Source organism: Puma concolor, chromosome D2 (assembly GCF_028749965.1).
Source record: "Puma concolor isolate L17-30 chromosome D2, mPumCon1.1.hap2, whole genome shotgun sequence".
Taxonomy (NCBI): domain Eukaryota; kingdom Metazoa; phylum Chordata; class Mammalia; order Carnivora; family Felidae; genus Puma; species Puma concolor.
The window spans coordinates 42,825,540-42,845,606 of NC_141677.1; the positions used below are offsets into that span (position 1 = coordinate 42,825,540).

The 20,067-nt window shown below is 36.2% G+C and overlaps 1 protein-coding gene across 6 annotated transcripts in view; it reads right to left on the reverse strand.

Annotated features, from left to right (window-relative positions):
• The window catches only part of LOC147576023 (uncharacterized), a 778,516-nt gene that overhangs the window by 36,137 nt on the left and 722,312 nt on the right, over positions 1-20,067 (reverse strand). For 2 of the 6 annotated variants that reach the window (XM_086680161.1, XM_086680158.1), the window contains one exon: positions 7,794-9,387. The exons of 2 other annotated variants lie outside the window; for them this stretch is intronic. In XM_086680161.1, coding sequence (XP_086536287.1) covers positions 9,320-9,387 — 68 coding nt within the window. In that variant the 3' untranslated portion in view covers positions 7,794-9,319. Of the gene's footprint in view, positions 1-7,793; positions 9,436-20,067 lie in introns of those variants that run through there. 2 more of the 6 variants (XM_086680156.1, XM_086680160.1) reach the window with 1 other exon arrangement.

The following is a 20,067-nucleotide window of genomic DNA, read 5'->3' on the forward strand; positions in this document are numbered from 1 at the left end:
AGAATGAATTGTTAAATATTAATCCATTCTTATTTTCTCATTGACAGTTTTCTCCAAATGTTCCATATTCTAAGCTGAACATAGATGAAGCTACTGAATCAAATACGGAGACAGATGCCAACACATTCTGAAAATTAAAATGTGTGGCATAGATATATGGAGTGGCAGAATAGGAAAAGGCAAGCTCACTTGGAATACCTGAGGGAAGTTAGAAATTCAGGTACTCATAGGATCTAAGAAGAGTCTACTGCAGTAAGTTAATGATTAAGGCCAAGCCAAACCAACCAACAAACAAAGCCGAGTACAAAGTATGACCAGTCTTGTTTATGTGAGTCATCCTCCACTTTTTTCTTTCCTGCAGTATCATTTTTAAAGCAAAATCTTTCTTAGATCAAAAACCTAAACGGCTGAAAAGTATACCAGAGAGATTGAGAAATGGGGTATTCCTATGTTTAAAAAAAAAACATAGTTTGACTTTCAGTAAAAAAGTAGCTTGTCCTGCAAATTCCATCCATTCTAGCTGAAAATAATAATCATAATCATAATCATAATCATAAAGCATTACCATGGGTCCTTTCTGCAGTGAAAAAGGAGAGACAGGCACCTGGTGCTATGAACATTTGCACAACAGTTAATTAGATTTAACTGATTTTCTTTTGGCTTTGCTATTTTTTTCCACCTTATTTTAAAATTAATGTCACTGAAAGTGTGAAAAATAAAATAATCAGCATGTATTCAACAATACTAAGACCATGCTAAGCAGTGTTTTTGTATATTTTCCACATGTGCGCATATTTCACAGTTATTTTCCTACTATGTTGCATTATAATTTTTAAAATAATACATCATACTGTCCAATGGTAGTACATTGTCTTTGTAAAGATTTAATTTAAAGGCTACTTAAATTCCAGTTTATTCCTATGTTATGATTTATTTAGAAACCTTATTATTATTTGACATTTAAATTGCTTTGATTTATTTACTACCATAAGTAACTCCACAATTAATATCATAGAATACACATTAACTTTTTCTTTTTTTTGGAAGGAGAAACTGTAGGTTCATGAACAGTTTTCATGCGGCCTGTAAACACTCAAAACTGTAAGCTGTGCTGTTGTATAGGTCAGTATGTGTATATTTTTGGTGGGGTGGAAAGGTCTCTGACTAAAAATGTCATAAGGTTAGTAAAGAAATGTGTGAACTTTAATACTTAAGAAAAACTCCTTTAAGTTATTCCCCAGTTAATATTGCAAGAAGTTTATATGGCTGGAGTCAATGAATGGGAGGGTTTTTTTTGTTTTTGTTTTTGTTTTATTTTATTATTTATTTTATTATGTTTTAAGTAAGTCTTTGTTTTTAGAGCAGCTTTAAATTCACAGCAAAATCGAGGGGAAAGTACAGACATTTGCCATATCCTCTTCACTCCCACACATGCCTAGCCTCTGCCTGATCAACATCCCCTACGAGAGTGGTACATTTCAAACAACTGAAGAACCTATGTAGACAGACCATAATCACCAAAAATCCATAGTTATTACATGACAGTTCACTCTTGTTATTGTACCTTCTATGAGTTTTGACAAATGTATCCAGACATGTGTTCATCATTATGGCATTATGCAGAGTATTTTCACTGCCCTAAAATTCCCCTGGACTCCACCTACCCATGCTCTCTGTTCCTCCACCCCCAGCAACCACTGATATTTTTACTGTCTCCATATGATCACTTTGGAAATTTGTTTTAGATATTACTCAACTGATTTCTGGAAGTGGCTAATATGGACAGTTTTGACATTACTTGAACTTTCCTTTGTTTGCTTATTTACTTTGCATAGCAATATAACACATTGTCACTAGCATGAATTAGGTCTCATCAGAAATGCACCATTTTCATGAATCTTAATTTTAATTTGTAATTAGAAAAAAATTTACATGCTTACACATAAAATATATAAGAAGAAATATTAAAGCCACCACCAGGAGATAACCACTATTAATATTTGAGTATATTGCCTTCCAATATTTTTAACTGAACAAATATATAGACACCATATGTCATTCACAAAATTGGAGTCATCTAGCATTTAAAACATTTTATCCTGCTTTATTAACTTTACATATGGTCTCTGATAATTTCCTCAATTAGTAAAGTATCTTTACACATATTTTTAATTGCTACATAAGTCATTGTCTAGATGAAACACATTCATATTTTCAAAGAGCTCTTTAAATATTCGTCACATATGTTATTCAAATGATTTTTAAATACCTACATTTGATTTGTGTCAATGTTTAAATATTGTATGTACACATATATACATTAATGTTTTTTTGGTGTAAGCATATTTCTGTGTATAGGTAGACAAAGATATTAGGTTCCCCCACAGTATTAACTGTCGTTTGGAGCAGCTCCCTTGAGGGATTTTGATCATCAAAATAATGGTATTTACTAATGTAGACAGGTGGATAAAAAGACATAAACCCTAGAGAAACCTTTATACAGCTTACTAAATTCACCTCTTCAATCTACATTAAAAAAAAAATAACTGAGTGTTACAAAATAAAGAAGATGATGATTTAAAAAGTGCCATCAGCTTTGGAACCCAGGAGACATGACATTAACATAAAACAAACCATATAATGAACTGAGAATATGCCCAGCACTAGACGTTTTACATATAACTTATTTAATCATCATAGTAACCCTATGAAGTAGGTATGCGCATTGTTCCCATTTTAAAGATGAGGAAATCAAGGCACAGAGAAGTTAAGAAATTTGCCTGAGATTTTGACAGATAACAAATTGTAAGGGGCTGTATTTCAAACCAGAATTCGTGCAGACTTACCTTTATTTTCTAAGCTATAACATTATCTATCTTGAGGAATTTATTATAATTATAGTTAAAATGTCCACCATAAGGTAGAATCTCCAAAGCTAAGTGAAAATGATCCTAACCTCAGTTAACTAAACCCAACAAATGAATATAACAAGTGCTCAAAAGGAGGGCAGAGCATAGAACTATGCATCCAATTTTGTGGGTTATTTGAAATTCTCACACATGAAATATAACAATCAGATAGCTACCAAAATGACTATTTCCTCTCCCAAATATGACAGGTAGCAGTATCAGGAAGAAGACGAGAGAGACCATACCTATGGCCTTGGCTACATCCACTGTTTCCATTAAGAGAAGAACGGGTACACAATGGTGGTCCTCAGATCATCTGCTTCAGCAAAGCAAGAGTTAGTTCTTCGTTTGGCTGTATACTTCCCTATTCATTCACTTCAAGGTGCCACATCACTGAAATCTTAGTATAAATCTATGTCAACTGTCCCCCAAGCCTATGATCTGAAATAAGGATTTTGTGTGTGCACGTACATGGTAAATAGAATAAATAAAGAAGATTCATTCAATCTCTCCCACACTCACCATTATTAGACAGACACAAGCCCTAGAGGAATCTCTGTAGAGTCAAGGCAAAGAGATTACAAAATACTCCAGCAGGAGCATAGCGAAGCCACTTGCAGGCAAGAGCAAAGGCCAAACAGAGCTTTCAATCTGTAGAGGTCATGACTTTTTTCATAATGACATTTGCTATAATGTTGCACCTTAGAAATTATCAGCTATTATATCAAGAAAATGTATATTCAGAAATGAGATAAAAGACTAAGGGCAATGGGTGAGACTCAGTAAAAGAGCAAACAGTATATAAAGAAGAAAGTCAAGGAAATTTTTTCTAAAGAAGAAATAATGAAGGCAGAACTAAAATTTGACAGAACTAGTAAACAGGAGAATTGGATAAATGTAAATTTATGCTCCAACAGTATTGCAGCTAGAAACACAGCCGTCTAATTTCTTACTCTTCCTCCCTGCTGTTCCAAAATTAAAAAAAAATTGTAACAAATAGAAAATGTTTTAAATGTTAAAAAAGCAAACAAATGTAATTTTCTTCTAAAGAGGAAATAAAAAATCCAGTTAAGGGAAAATTTTAAAATATGAAGCAAGACATAAACAAAAAATATTTAAACCAGCAAAAGTTGTACTCAGTGGCACCCTCAGAGTCTTAAACAAATTCAACATTAAAAATAAGAGACGTGTTGAATTAAGAATTCAACTGAGAAAGTTAGAGATAATATAATCCATTTTTTAAAATAAGAGAAATGATGTAAGGGGAGAAACTAGATATTTGGAATAAGGAAAAGTGTGGAAGCAGTAATACTTTGAAAGAAAAAAAAAAAGAAGTCCATGAAGTTAGGAAAACAATTTTAAAATGAGAAATAAAAATAAATACAGAAAATAAAAAGAAAGTACATAAATCACAAATATAGGACATTTTTTAAATTATTATTGAACAGCATAAATAAGTTTCTGTTCATTGCTATGAAAATCCCAATGACACTTAGGACTTTTCAGGGAAAATAAAATGTACCAAATGGCTTAAAAACAGAAAATTTGAGTTACAGAAATATTCATGGGAAAATAAATAGAAAAAAAAAATGTTTTCCTTCCAAGAATTACTTAACTATTTACAATGGGTGTCCAGGTCCAGATAGATTTGTATGTAAGTCTGTTGTACCTATATACTGATATATATATACTATATATATCATACATATATATATATAGTATAAATACACACATATAAAATATGTATTAACTACATATTATATACTTAACATGTAATTAATTAATACACACACACACACAAGATGTTAAAATGATAGTCTCTCCAAATTTTGACTGAGAGGCAAGTGCAATAGTTGCCTGGTGCCTCTACTTCCTACAGTTATCTTTACATCACCTCAGAAGAATGTGCCATTAAATGTTACAGCCATTTCTGCCATGGTAGACATCATTTACTTCTGCCTATAAAAATGTGAGTTCTGAAAGGAGAGATAGCTCTTTCTGAGAGAATTGTCAGAATTCTGTGCTGTTTCATTTTTTAAATGGAGAAAGGATGGATTCCTCTCACATCAAGCCAAGCGAGAGGGCATTCAAAGAGCCTCATGTGTGGGGCGCCTGGGTGGCTTAGTTGGTTGAGTGCCTGACTCTTGTTTTTGGTTCAGGTCATGATCCCAGGGTCGTGGGATTGAGCCCCGTGTTGGGCTCTGCATTGAGTATGGAGCCTCCTTAAGATTCTCCCTCTCTCTCTTTCTCTCTCTCTCTCTGTCTCTCCCTCTCCCCAGCTCACACTCATTTTCTCTCTCTCTCTCTCTCTCTCTCTCTCTCCCTCTCAAAAAAAAAAAAAAAAAAAAAGAGCCTCGTGTGATCCCGTAGTAGGGGACCCCTTGGAAGCTCTAGCCTAGGTAACTGAAAGAACAAAATTCTGGCTGAAGGTTGCTTGCCAATTGCCAGATTGAGGAAACACAGAGACATGAGGAGAGGAGATCCATGTGTTTGTCTCAGGGTAAAGATACATGGTCCCTCTGCCCCTACCTCTGTGAAGGTCTATGGCAAGAAGGACTGCCTGAGGCAGCAGTGTGACCCAACAGATTCCATGCAGTTGGTCCAGGGATAAGGAGAGGGCATAGCCAGGAGGATGCATCAGCTCTGTCAGGTAGAGGATCTCCAGCAACCCCAAAAAAGTACTGCACAAAATAAAGCATTTGTATTTTTCCATCTGCCTCATTGAAAGGGTGGAAACTATACTTGTTCATTTTCTTTGTCCTTTTTTATTTCCTCACCATCAGGTTCTATCATGTCAGATAACAAGTGAGAAAGATGAGCAAAGAAGAGGAAGGTCAGCCAATCTTTCCCTTTAGGCATCCAGCTCTATTTCTTATAAATATTTGAAACTCAAAATCTTTTATCAAGTACTATTGTTCGGCAGAACTGTCTTTGGGAAATCTATATTGTCCAATGTCACTTACAAGTATGTGTGAAAACTGCTAAGTGAAATACTTGCAAATGAATTATACTAGTATTAATAAAAAAGAAATCACCATGACAGTATAAAGTTTACTTCAGCAATTTATGATGTTTCAATATTAGTGTATTGTAACACAATTTATCTCCATAAATAGCAAAAATCAGATATGATTCCATTTCTAATTCGGAATAAAGCATTTAGTTAATAGAGGGAAAAATTCACTTCCTTAACAAAAGTCGATCATCAGCATTAGGTATATCAATTAAACATTAGACTCATCTCCCAGTCTTTCACTATTAATACTGTTAACTAAGTTAACAGGATGACCAATATCTAGCAATAAGAAAGGAATAAGAGAATAGGTATAACTATAGAAAATGTAGAATCAAAATGATCGAACAGAAAATTCAAGAGTTAACAGAATGATACTGTAAACGCTTTCAGTGATAAGCCTATCAACAAAATGGAGTAAATGGCTAGAGAAAAAATGTGCTAAATATGATCCAATTTGCAGCATTAACATAAATATACATTACCTTGAAATAAACCTAAAGGAACTACCAAATAAAATAGCATTAATGAAGATTTAAATAAAGGAGAATATAATTTTCCTTTTAGTGGGAAAACTCCCTATTTTAAACTTATCAAGGGTCTGTAGTTTCATTCATTAATATAATGCAATTAAATAAAAGACATATTAACAATATTTTGGAGAATACATGAATGAGAACAGTCAAAATCAGCTTGAAAAATAAAATTATATGGAAAAAAAGAGGGAGAGTTTAGTGTATCATCAAAGATGTTGTAATGCTACAATTATGAAATCTTACTGAGTTGATGCAGGTCCTGAAAGCAGAGAAACATAAGTGACAGCCCAGAAACATACTGGAAAAAAAATTTAATAGAAATTCAGGACATTTAAAATTAGAATTAAAATAAAATAAAATAAATTATAAGTTAAGTTTGCCTTATTTAAGGAAAGTTGCTAGAAAATTGGCTAACTTAAAAAAGAGAAATAAAGGTTACTACCTCATACTATATACTATGATAAATATCGATGAACTAAAGAGTTAAATGAAATAGATAAAACCATAAAAGACCTAGAAGAAATAGAGTTGGCAAGAACTTTCTAGAAAAAGAAACAAAGAGAAAACTCAAAATTGAACTATATTTAGAGGAATAAATTTTACATTGATATTTACAAAAATATAAAGTACATAATGGCATTAGAACAATGTTTATAGAATAGATTATTAAAGCTTACTGTCTTAAGAGATCTTAAAAATAATTATATATATGTGTATATATATATATATATGTGTGTGTATATATATATATATATATATATATATATATATAATTATTTGTGGCTGGAATATTTCATAATAGAAGTTATATATAGAAAATCACACAGGAATTCATGTATAAGAATATTTATTACACCTTCATTTATAAGAGAAAAAAAGCCTAATGTTTAAAAAAATCATATTTTATGTAATGATAAAATTCTGTTAAATCCTGTGAAGTTAAAATATTCTTAGATATTGTTCTTAGTATTACAGTGAATTTAAGATATAGGATAAAATTGAATTACAATTATATAACATAAGTAATACATATATATAGCATGTGTTCCTTCCTGTCTTTTTCCTATGTGTCTCTCTCTCTATATATATATATATGTATACATATATATATACATATATATATATATACATGAGTAAAACAAACCTAATAGCAATTAAAAGATATCAAAAAATGCAACTACAGAGAAACAATTATAACAAGAAGATGGAATAATATTGAATTATTAAATACCATGCTTTGAGAGAATATTGATTGCTTTAGAAAACATTCTCAGTATAAGCTATTGGAAGGAAATATTAAAATATTAACAATGGTTATTTATGTGTGGTAAGATGTTGAAAATTTTAGAGCATTTTCAACATGTTCTATTTTTTTATGGTAGATATATTTTACTTTTATATTAAGAAAATTTGTTAAATATAATTTTCAACAGTCCAATGTGGGGAACCTATTTGAATTGTCCATTAAAAGTAATGGCTTTGTTCCCATCCTTACAAATCCTGATTAGTACATTGTTTTATGGTGTTTTCTTTGAAGGGATTTGCCTTTTAGTTTTTGGCATGCCTCTTTGGTTTGATTAACTGGGGCCTCTGTTCCGCTCCTCTGCATTGCAATTGAGTGTTTGTTATAGAGGAAGCAACAAGAAGCAGGACAATATTATTGTATTCTCCCTCAAGGCTTCCTATTTTCCAGAGATTAGACTATTTGCTCAACAGCACCAAGTTGCTGTAACAATTTCTTTCTCATTTCCCTTACACCCAGGGGCAAATGGCAACTTTCTTGTCTGTCACTTTCCAACTCAGGAAGCTGGTGCATAATTTTGTCTGTTATTTAATACCTGACAGATAGCCCCCAGCATCAAACCATCCATGAAAACCATTGGCCCCTGGCACGCGGAAGAGATGCATAAGCTTTTGACGTTCGAGTAGCTAAGAATGGATTTGGGGTGGTTCAAAAAAATTATTTTAAGTCATATGTGATACTGAACTCGTTCATAGAATTCCATTCGTCATCAGTAAAATGACATTAATTATTGCTGCTCCTTGAAGCAAAGCTAAAATGTGTATTTATGCCCTTTGACAATGTGAAGTCTGACTCCAGAGAGGGCAGGGAGGAATCAGTCACCGAGTAGCAGAGCCCCTGTGACAGGGGAGAAAAATTTTGCTCTACTAACCATGGTGCTTTGTGTGGGGTGAGAAAGAGCCCTTGCCTCACCCCATAAGCTTACTCATTTCTCCCATATAAACTGTTGTCATCAAGTTTTTCCCGTGAAGGGGCTGGGTGGACAGAGCAGGTGAAATAATTCTCCACACATATGTCTCCCACACATTAAGAGGTCCGTGTGTTTTCTTCCTCCCTTCTCTCCCTCCCTTCCATAGGTATCTACTGGGTGCTTACTACATGTGAGATCAAGTTCTAAGAGCAGTAGATACAGCGGCAAACAAAACTGATGAGCTCCTTAGCTTCATTGGGCTAAAGTTCTTTGTGAGAGACCACCAATAAATGAACAAGCAACTAAACAATATGAATTTCAGCTTGTTATTGAAAAACTTGATTAAATGGAGAGTAGCTGGGTGGGAATGGAGAGAAAGGAGCTATTTTAGATAAGGTAATTGGAAAAGCCACCTCTGAGGAGTGCCACATGTGACAAAATAGGCCTGAATAGTGAAAAGGAGTCATGTAAGGACAACCCAAATAGAAGAAATAGCAAGTATGAGGCTGGGGGGGAGGTCAGCATACTGGAGTAGGAACAAGGAGGCCAGAATGTCTGCAACGGTTAACTAGAATGGGTTTTTAATTTAAGTGCAATGAGGCATCATGACAGAGGTTGAAGGAGAGGAGGAATCAACTCACATTTTCTTTAAAGAGACGACTCTGGCTTCTGTGTAGAAAATGGCTTCTGGGTGGTGAGAGAAGATGCAAGAGAACCTGAGAGGCAGATGGAGTCACACAGATGAGAGATGGTAGTTCGTGGGGCTGGGGCATAGGAAAACAATTAGACAAGGACAGAAGAAAATGATTCACTTAGTAGCTTATATTCACAGAGGAATTTCTCATGCTTTATCTCAAATTATCTTTAAGGTCCTTTCCAACTCCCCAAATCTGGATGTTAATCATTTATGACCTTAAGGGATTTCAACAATAACTTTTTCATTCTCCAAAATCATCATAACACAGGTGATAGTAGAATTGCACTACCCATACCTTTCTCAGTATGTATCTATTTAAAAATGTTGCTTTCAAATTTTCACTATCAGAGAATTGAGACATATTATTCATCTTTGCTGTTTGACATGTTGGAGATCAATTTTTAGACTGGAATTCATGGTTTTAACATAGTTCAAATTGTGTTTTTAATCCCATACTCTCTGGAGCTAGAATGCATGGGTGGCTTCTCAGCCAGGATAACTCTGAAGTGATGGTAATCTATGTATGATAGCTGACATGTTGTTATATGGGTAATAAAGATAATATTGAGGAGCAGAATTTAAGAATTCCTCCCTTATTGTTCTAAACAATTAATGCTTTGCAAGAATTATATGATGATCTTTGAAATTGTGACCAACATTTATTCATTCAACAACTTGGTAAGATATTGGTTAATAAAATAGAAATGGTCCCAAACTTCATTGCTTACAGTAAATTTCTAAGATAACAAAATTAATAAAGAAACGAGTGTGTGTGTGCACGTGTGTGTATGTGTGGTATTAAGTGTCATGAAGGATATGAATAGGTCACAATGACACAGAACAGAGGTGATATGGAACCCGTTCATGAAGATGGTTATGAAAGGTACCCCTGGGAAAGAAACATTTAAGCCCATGCATACTTCAACCATATGAAGAGTAGAGGTAACATCATGCAAGTAGAGGAAATTTCACACACAAAAGCTCTTAGATAGGTATGTACTTCAGCAGTTGGGGAAAGAGAAAGGAGGCCAATAAGGCTGTAGACAAATAAGTAAGTGAATCTGAAGAACAGGCAGGAGTTAGATAACAGTAGAGTTATACATCTATGGTAAGGGGTTTGGATTTTAGTTCAAGGCATGTAAAAGACACAAAAGGCCTAAGGAAGAAAACACCATGACAGATTTATGTTTGTTTGTTTGTCTTCCAATCACTCTGGCTGCTACATAAATAATACAGTGGAAGAAGACAAAAGTTGGAAAGAACTAGACCAAAAAAGAGATCATTTCATGTTCAGAGGAGTAATGATGGTTGCTTGATTCACACTAGACATGGAATATATGAGAGAAGCTGACAAATTAAAGATATTTTTTGGATAGAATAAGACTTTTTTATTAATGTGAAGCAAGGGAAAGAAAGGGAAAGTGGATAACTCTTAGGCTTCTCACTTAAGGGATGGTAGATAAGATTGTCACTTTACAAGAAAATAAAACCTGATAGAAAAGATCTAGTAGAAAAAATCAACAGTGCTTTATCATAAAAGACCTAGACTAATAATTCCAAGGTCTCATTGAATGCTATTAAGAGAAAGTGCAGTTTAACTTAAGAAACTCTTATTGTTAGCTAATGATGGTAAGAAGAGGGATCAAAGCAGGGAGGAGAAAATAAAGTATCCAATATTAGAACCTTAAATGTAAAACAGTATCAATCAGGAAAATGGACAGAGATTGCCATGGCTGAGGCAGGGAGAAGAGATAAGAGAGACAAGAGGTACTAAGAGTATACAGAGAAGAGAACAGCAGAAAGAGGGCATCACCATGAGGATGATGTGGATGAGGATGATGACGATGGAGATTAGGATGATGATATAGATGGTGATGATATTGACGAGGATGATGACAACTATAACAACAACATCTCAAATAATTTTTAGCCATTTTGCACTAGTTGCATGTGCTAGGTTGTGCACTAGTAATAAAGTCACCAAAATTTCAGTGGCTTAAAACAACATTGGCATATTTCTCACTCATGCTTCATGTGTGTTTTAGATCAACTGGGGGCTCTAAACTTGTCTGCCTCTGATACCCTTGATAATAGAGCAGCCACCATTTGGGGCACTGCCGATCATCATGGCAGTGGACAAGGGGGCATGACAAATTGCACCCTAGTTCTTAAAGCTTTTGACAAATCATTAACACATATGACCTCAACCACTTTTATTGACCTAAGCAAGCCACATGGCCACACCTAACACCTAATTACAGGACAGAGTGCAAGCAGGGGAGGGGCAGAGAGAGAGGGAGACACAGAATCTGAAGCAGGCTCTGGGCTCTGAGCTGTCAGCACAGAGCCCAACGCAGGACTCAGACTCACAAACCATGTCATCATGACCTGAGCCAAAGTTGGCCACTTAACCAACTGAGCCACGCAGGCACCCCTACTTGCTATATTTTAATTGGGTTATCTTATTCAATCTTTTCATAATGCTGTGAGGTTGGTACTCTTCATCCCCACTTTACAAGAAATTGACATTTAGAGTGTTAAGGGATATCTGGTTTAGACAGGGTAGAGGACACACATATTAATGGTGAGGCCATAATTTAAACTCAGAGCTTATGTGCTAAACTCTTAGTTATACCACCTATACTGGCCATGTCAGCAGTCTTAACTGTACTCCAAAGGAATGAGGACATCCCTTAAAATTTTTTTAAAGAGTGGGATTATTAGATTTCCATTTTAAGAAATAGTAGGTACATATTTCAGTTCAAAACTCAGATAATCCCCAAAATTTGCCTTATAATTATTTCTGCCTTATAAATCAAATGTAATTTTTGCTATGAGCCACCATTCTACTGGTAAAGTGAAAGATGAAAACTTAATCTTTGTCAATTTTGAGGTCTATGTTCATTGGTGAGAGTTTGGTCATGAGCAATCACTGGCTTGAAAAGATTACAAGTGATTGATGTTTGCATTTGCATATTCTTAATTTTGTTGGTTCCTCTCCAAACAGTATAGGCAGGTTCCCAACAAGAATGCTTTTTTGGTCTGGGATTATCTTAGCTAACTCTAGAGTATCCACTGGCTCAGTGGATAGATATGCTGCTATCAGAGGACACTGTCACAGTGATCTCTTCATTTACATTTGTGCACCAGTCAGAAACTGCATGTAGATTTTTGAAATAGGAGCAATGCATCCACAGCCACAACCACTACCACCAAATATTGCCTACATCAGGGCGGTTTTGGAAGCCTTCGTGGTGTCAGCAAATCCGAGGCCTTACAGTTTTCTTCTGTATATTTAGGGTCAGACCCTTATCCTCATGCTTCCTACTCTATGAAATAATAATAATAAAAAAAAAACACTCCATATTGGTTAAGTTGCTTTTATTTGATATTTTGTTATTGAAGTCAAAAGCATGTTAACTAATTTAGCTTATATATGTAGATAAAAATTATCTGAGAATTTTTGCTAGCCGAGAGAAGAGACTGTAGGAAGAGAGAAGGTTGAAGATAAAAGAAATAAAAAGGAAGGCTAATGCAAAGCAAAGTCCCAGAGTAGGTGAAAAGATGGGCTTATTGGGAACAGTGGAAGTGGTGGCCTGCAGTGAGAGAGTAGACACATCATTCTCCATGACTGATGAAAAGGAAGAGAGAGTGAATGTGAATGTAGATGTTAGAATGTGTTGTGCTGGTAAAATTATCCTCATATGAATCTAAATGCATTGATTTGTGGAAAGTTAAGTAGTTTGCTTGGGCAGAGGTCTGAAGAAATGTAGGAAACATTTCACACAGAAATTGAGGGGAATGCTGATCAACTAAAATGATTTAAAGGCAATTCTAGGAATCAAGCTGAGTTTGTAGACCACGGACATGGGGTGGCTGTCAATTTGAACCTTCCATGGGACAGCAGTAGAAGAGAAGATAGTTGGAAAATGCATCCCATGTCTGGGTTTTCTCTCATAATTAAGACAGAAGGACTGGACTGCAAAAGAGTGGATGTTAAGAATATGAGTTATGTGAACAACTGGTGCATCCACAATTGGCTGGGGAGGGAAGAAAATCCAGGAAGACTGAAGAAAAACGGAGAGAGCAATAACAACATGAGAACTGCATAGATGACTCTGTGGAGTGTCTACTATGTGCCAGGTGCTCTGCTACGTAAAGCATCATCTTACTGAATATGCTTTCCAACCCCAGAGACTGGTATGATTCCCCTTGTCTAGATGGATCAATTTAGCATTAAGACATTGACTAGCTTTATTCGAAAAATCATTACATTTACACCTAAGATTAAATCCCAGATCTGTCTGACTTCAGTGTCTAAGTTTTCAACCTCTCAAGGGTCTGCAACTTACTAAGAAGGCAAAAGCTGTAGAAGTGGATGCAACACACATGGACAGGTAGGAGGTGGTGGTCTCAGGGTAGGATACTGGAGGTCAAAGCTTCATAATTTAAGGTGTTAAGGCTAATGCCTAGATTAACGATGTGTGTAACTGAAGTTGAACAGAGGTGAAGGTTACTTGATAATCAATTATTGGTCTGAAGTTCTTGTTCTCACTTTACTACAAGAGTTACATGAGGGGCGCCTGGGTGGCTCAGTCCATTGAGCGTCCGACTTTGGCTCAGGTCATGATCTCTCTGTACGTGAGTTTGAGCCCTGTGTTGGGCTCTGTGATGATGGCTCGGAGCCTGGAGCCTGCTTCGGATTCTGTGTCTCCCTCTCTCTCTGCCCCTCCCCCACTCGCACTCTGTCTCTCTCTGTCTCAAAAATAAAATAAAAACATTAAAAAAATTTTTTTACAAAGAGTTACACATATTAGGACTCTTTTACTTTCAGATTCTAACTCAAACACTGTTGAACAAAAAATAATTTACTATAATCACGTCTCATGAGCCCAAGAGCATTAATGCAACTAGGCCGTAGGAAAGACTGGAACAAGGGGCAGGAGGCATGTAGGGAACATCAGTAGGGCTATCAAGCCATCTTTGAATACCCTTCCCTTTTCTCTCTGTTAAAAACTTCATCTGCTCTGGAGGGTACAATAGCTGAAAATGGCTTACCTCCATTTCTGAGATTATACACCTATTCCATTTAGTATACTAACCTATCTTGAAATTTACAAATTCTTGGAAAATGGAGTAATTGGGAATTAGATGCTCACCGTCAAATTATATCATACAAAATGTTTGCTATAAAGGAGGCAGTGGTTATGAGAATAGTTTCCTCAGAAGAGAGAATGAGCAGATAACCCTCACATTGTTCTTCTTCCTGTGGATCTATGCTTATTATCTGGAAGAAATATCCTTCCAATTTCTAACCTCTAATTTCAGTGAGAATTTATCTCCCCATACTCTCAGCCTACTGCCTTTTATATTTTTGTGATGGTGTTCTTGCAAAATAACTTGAAGGCAGAAAATTAACAAAATAAACTGGTGTCTACCAGGAAACTAAAATGAACATACTCAAGAATCTCAAACAAGTTATAATTGATATTAAAAGTTTCTAGATCTTGTGTTTGTTCCTAGAATTCCTTTTGCAGTTCCCGATTCTGATAACATCTCAATTACCTGGGGATTACAGGGTGTTAGGAAGTCATTATTTTCCTTTGAGTATTTACACAAAGATGGATTACCAAACAGGGAAATTGCTTATATGCCATGTTAGAATGGGTGGTAAATTCAAATGGAATTGATAAGTCTTTTAAATAAAGAATCACCATAAGTGGCTGCATTAATTATTATATACTATCAGTGCCATTAAGGTGACTAAAAACTTGTTCTCACTAATGAATATGGAGAGAGCATTTTTTCTTTCCTAAGTATCTCCTCATTAGTCAGTTCTCAGAGGAAGCAGAAATACTTCTGGATATGTTTTATGTGCAGGGGTTGGAAAGCAAAAGCTACTAAAATTGTGTTGAATATCTACTTTATAACAGTACTAAAAGTAGAGGATAAATTATTCATAAATTATTAATTTGAGTCACTCTTGGGGGAGCAGCTATAAACTCATCAGCAAAATATGTGCTTATAGCATATAAAATTGCCCTGTCAAGAGACCATCAGACCATTTTCCCTTGGAGTCCTGGGTTTCCTTTTTCACTTGAGTAGAATTTTCAGAATCCTGGCTCCTGAAAGGATTAGGACAATCTTCCAATGGTGAGTTGGTAAGTGTTGGCAGCTTTGCCGCTAGGGGAGGAGCCAAGGTGATAAAAGGCTCTCTGAACAAGGAAAGCAGGATTTTGGGGGTGCCACAAGAGGCAGCAGTGTACTTTTCTGCCACAGAGCACCCCACAGGAGCCAGGATTTTGGCTGAATGAAAGCTGTTTCATTACCTTTGAGGTTTAACCTGGCTGTCCAGTGCTCCACATAAGGTCAGCAGAGAGAGCCTTGGTAAGGATCAGTGCTCTGAGAACACCTGAAGATCTGGCATAATGTTCTCCATGAAATCACGTAACAAGAAGCAATAGTAATTTCAGAAGGCTAAAGCCTCACCTTTCTCATGATCTCATAGATTTAATACACAGCAGGTTTCATGTATAATCCACACAAGAGAAGGAAAACACGGAAGAGTTACTGTGGATGGACTTCTCTTTGACCTTGGCAACAAATGATATGGAATGAATTTTGTATATTAAATATAGACAGACATATATATATATATAGATAATAGAAAATATATATTATAAAAATATATATATGTGCTTTGTGTGTTATATAATTAATAGTTAGTATACACATATTATATTTAACATCTACTGTAATCCTATAAAGAAAATAATATTATACTTACTATACAGATAGAGAAACCAAGGTTCAGGGATAAGTCATGACTTGCCAAAGATGATAAAATGTCAAAGTAAGAATTGAAACTCAGATCATTCTATCCTTCTCTTTTTCCTCTTCTTCTTTTTTTAAATGTTTATTTATTTTTGAGACAGAGAGAGATAGAGAGCATGTGTAAATGGAGGAGGGGCAGAGAAAGAGGAAAGAGAGAATCCCAGCAGGTTCCAAGCTCAGTGCAGAGCCCAACGTGGGGCTCAAACCCACAAACTGTGAAATCATGACCTGAGTGAAATCAAGAGTCTGACTCTTAACCAAGTGAGCTGCCCAGGTGCCCCTCTTTCCTCTTTTAAAATATTTACACACACATAGAGCGATACGTGTATAAATATATCCATAGAAAGATACATACATGCAAACATAAACAAATATATGTGGCCTTTACATATGTACGACTCTTTCCTTCTCTCCCTATAATTCTCTCTTACCTTTTCCTTTTATCTTTCTCAGTATATGCCTTTCTTCTTCTCTCTATTCACATACAAAGGCAAACTAGGACAGTTGATTACCCTAGTAGTGTGTACATTCACCCATGCTACATGATTAAGACTCTTCTTGGCTTCCATTCCCTTCACATACTTTCAGTCCCTGCTGTCTCACTTTCTCTGTCTCTCTTTTCTCTCTTTCAATTCTTATCACATTTTTAAATCCTCCTTTACAAAACCTTTCTCTTTAATCCAAGGCTGTCTTCACAAAACTCAAAAATCTTTTTCTTCATTATGGAGAGAAATTCATCCATCCTCTAGAATCTTTACTTTATATATATAAAAATAGACTATGTATTTTTTTCCCCAAGACAATAAAACCACCTGACTTCAACATGAATTATTCCACTTTCCTAGAAGACCAAAATTTGATATTTGTTGTTTATTTTAAGTAGCATTTTCCTTCACATCACATTCTTGAATCAATGTATAGATTACAGAGGGTATTTCTTTTTTTTAAGTTTATCTTTATTTATTTTGAAAGGGAGAGAACAAGCAGCAGAGGGGCAGGGAGAGAGGAGAGACAGAATCCCAAACTGACTCTGCGCTGTCAGGGCAGAGCCCAATGTAGAGTTTGAATTCATGAACTGTGAGATCATGACCTGAACAGAAACCAAGAGTTGGATGCTTAACCCACTGATCCACCCACGGGCCCCATGGAGGATATTTCTTGAGCCCAGTTGAAAAACATATTCCCTGCAGGGGAATGTAATTTCCTCACTTCATGAACATGTAGATTTTCTTGGGAAATAGCTTTTAGAGAACAAGCTCTGTGCACTTGTCTACTTATTAGCAGGCATCCAACAATAGTGAGTGAAAGAGCATAAAGGGCATTCTTGAATTCTACTACATTTGTAGAATGGACATTGTAGCATGTCCCTTATGGCTAGAGAGAATCTTTCCTTATTTGTGAGTCATGCTAAAATCATATTAGACCAGGGAAAGAAAAAATCATGTGACTCATGTTCCACACTATTGCATCTTCTGCCTGATGCCAAGCCATTAGATCATTGGAATGTGGTAAGATGCCAGGTTCAGAGCCACACTCAGAAGTACACTTTGAAACTCAAGGACGCACCAGGTACCTGGGTCTTTGTTTCCTCTCCCTTGTGTCTGTGGCATACTCTCCTGGCCCTTTTTTTTTTTTTTTTTTTTTTTTGTATTTTAATCCAGACTCATTGCCTCCTTCCCAGGCATTATGATTCTTGGTATTTACTCCATTTCTGACCTCCCCTCATTCAGAACTTCACTTTTACTTCACATATACATATCTTTTATGACTTAATTATGTCTTTGAAGTCAGATTTGGAATTGCATCTTGTTTTTATGTTTACTCTGCCTTTGTTGCCTTGAGATCCCTACTCCATAAAGCATCACTGACAGAGGCACCTAAACCTTACATGGCCACTCACATGCTAGTCCCTAAGAGTAGTACAGTATTTTGGAAAGAAGAAGTTAGGTTATATTTCTACATAAGCAATTCTGACAAATTATTTAAAGGAATCCCAAAAGAAAGGAATGTGGATATCTGAAACCCCAGTAAATTTTCTTTTTTCTCATTCAAAATGAATATTATATTTAATACCAAATTTTGCGCTTGTAATTTTGTATTCCCTTTCTTAAAGAGATCCCCTTAAATTGCATAACTTTAGTATGGCTGCTGACAAAAGATCTTTAAGGACTTACATCTCTAGAATAGACTGGGTTCCCATTTTTCCTCAAGAGACTATCACTAAACAATATCAAAATATATGAATAAAGGTGAAATGTTAAGGAGAAACAGGATATTTGCAGAGCTTGAAGATTCTTCTCCCATGATATTTATTAATTACTTTGGTGCTTTATCATATTTTACACACTATTTGACACTCCTCCCTCTAGGAGGTAGTACTTAATTATCTTCTCTTTAGTGTGGGTGCTGGACTTAGTGATTCATTTCTGATTAATTGATTATAGAAAGGGGAAAAAACTAATTTTAGAGTGAGATATCTGACAGATATCACCTTAATAAGTGATCAGGGTCAACATTATAAGTCATGTTAATTTCATGTGCCCTCACCCCAGGGATGTGATGAGAAAGGTACAATACCTCTATAGTATTCTTTTTCCACACCATTAACTCCAGGGAGTGGGGAAGAGGGGAGCCTGAAAAACTGTCACAGATTAGATGAAATTAAAGAGATATGATGATGAAATAAAACCTTGTGTTATGGGTTGAAATATGTCCCCACAAAATACATATGTTGAAGTCCTAATCTCCATCACTTCAGAATGTGGCTGTTTTAGAAGATAGCACTTTAAAGAGGTAATTAAAATTAAATGAAGTTAGAGGCAGGAAGATGGTGGCATGGTAGGAGGACCTAGGTTCACCTTGTCCCACAAATACAACTAGATAGCAATCAAATCATCCTAAATACCCCCAGAAATCTATAACTCCATCAGAACAAACTCCACAACTAAAGGGAGAGAAGAGGCCACACCAAAGAAGATAGGAAGTGTAGAGACATGGTTCAGGGTAGAAAATGGTCCCAGGTGCTTTGGAAGGGAGTGGGGGAGCCATGGTTGCAGAGAAGCACAGGCAAGAGAGGAGCCCACAGGGGAATGCACAAGAAGGATGTTTCCCCAAAGACACTGGCTTAAAAAATGAGAGAGGCTAAATTTTGTGAGTTCTTGCAACCAGTGGGGCTTAAAGCCTAGAGTTTTAAAAGTCAGCAGGCTTGGCTGAGATAGAGCTCAGGAGGCACTGTGCTGCTCTTGCAGAGAAGGCAGGCAAATAATCCAGGGGCAGACAGTGTGGCAACAGTGATCTGATGAGTCCCTGGGGCACACAGTGAGGAGATTATTTGCTCTTCTCTGAGGGTGTCCTTGAGGGGCAGCATTCACTGAGACATCTCTCCAGGAAAAAGGGAGCAGGCCATTGTCATTTCTCTCCCTCACACCTCAGCACAAACACAGAGCCAACTGTGGGAAGCATCACATTGGGGGTCTAACTTGCTTATACCAAACCACATCTCCCTGTGCTCTGGTGGGATTGCCTTTCTCAGTCAAGTCTGCCTCTGTCCCAGAACTTCAGGATCCCCCCCTAGAAGTTCAACTCAAACCTCTGTCCACACCACGTCTCCTGATCAGAGTTTTCCAGTTCCTCAGTTCCAGTGAAGGTGGTGATTTAACAAGCAGAACAGAGCACACTTTGATAAAACTTGCCACATTCTGGCCAAGGACTAAACACTTCCCACAGTAGGGAAGGAGAACCTCTGTAGATGACTGGCCTGAAGGATAGAACAACCAGAATACAACAGCAGAGTGCACTCTGGAGACATTCCCTTAAGCACCAGACCCCGGGCACTACATGACCTTTTCTTCAGAAGGCCATTACT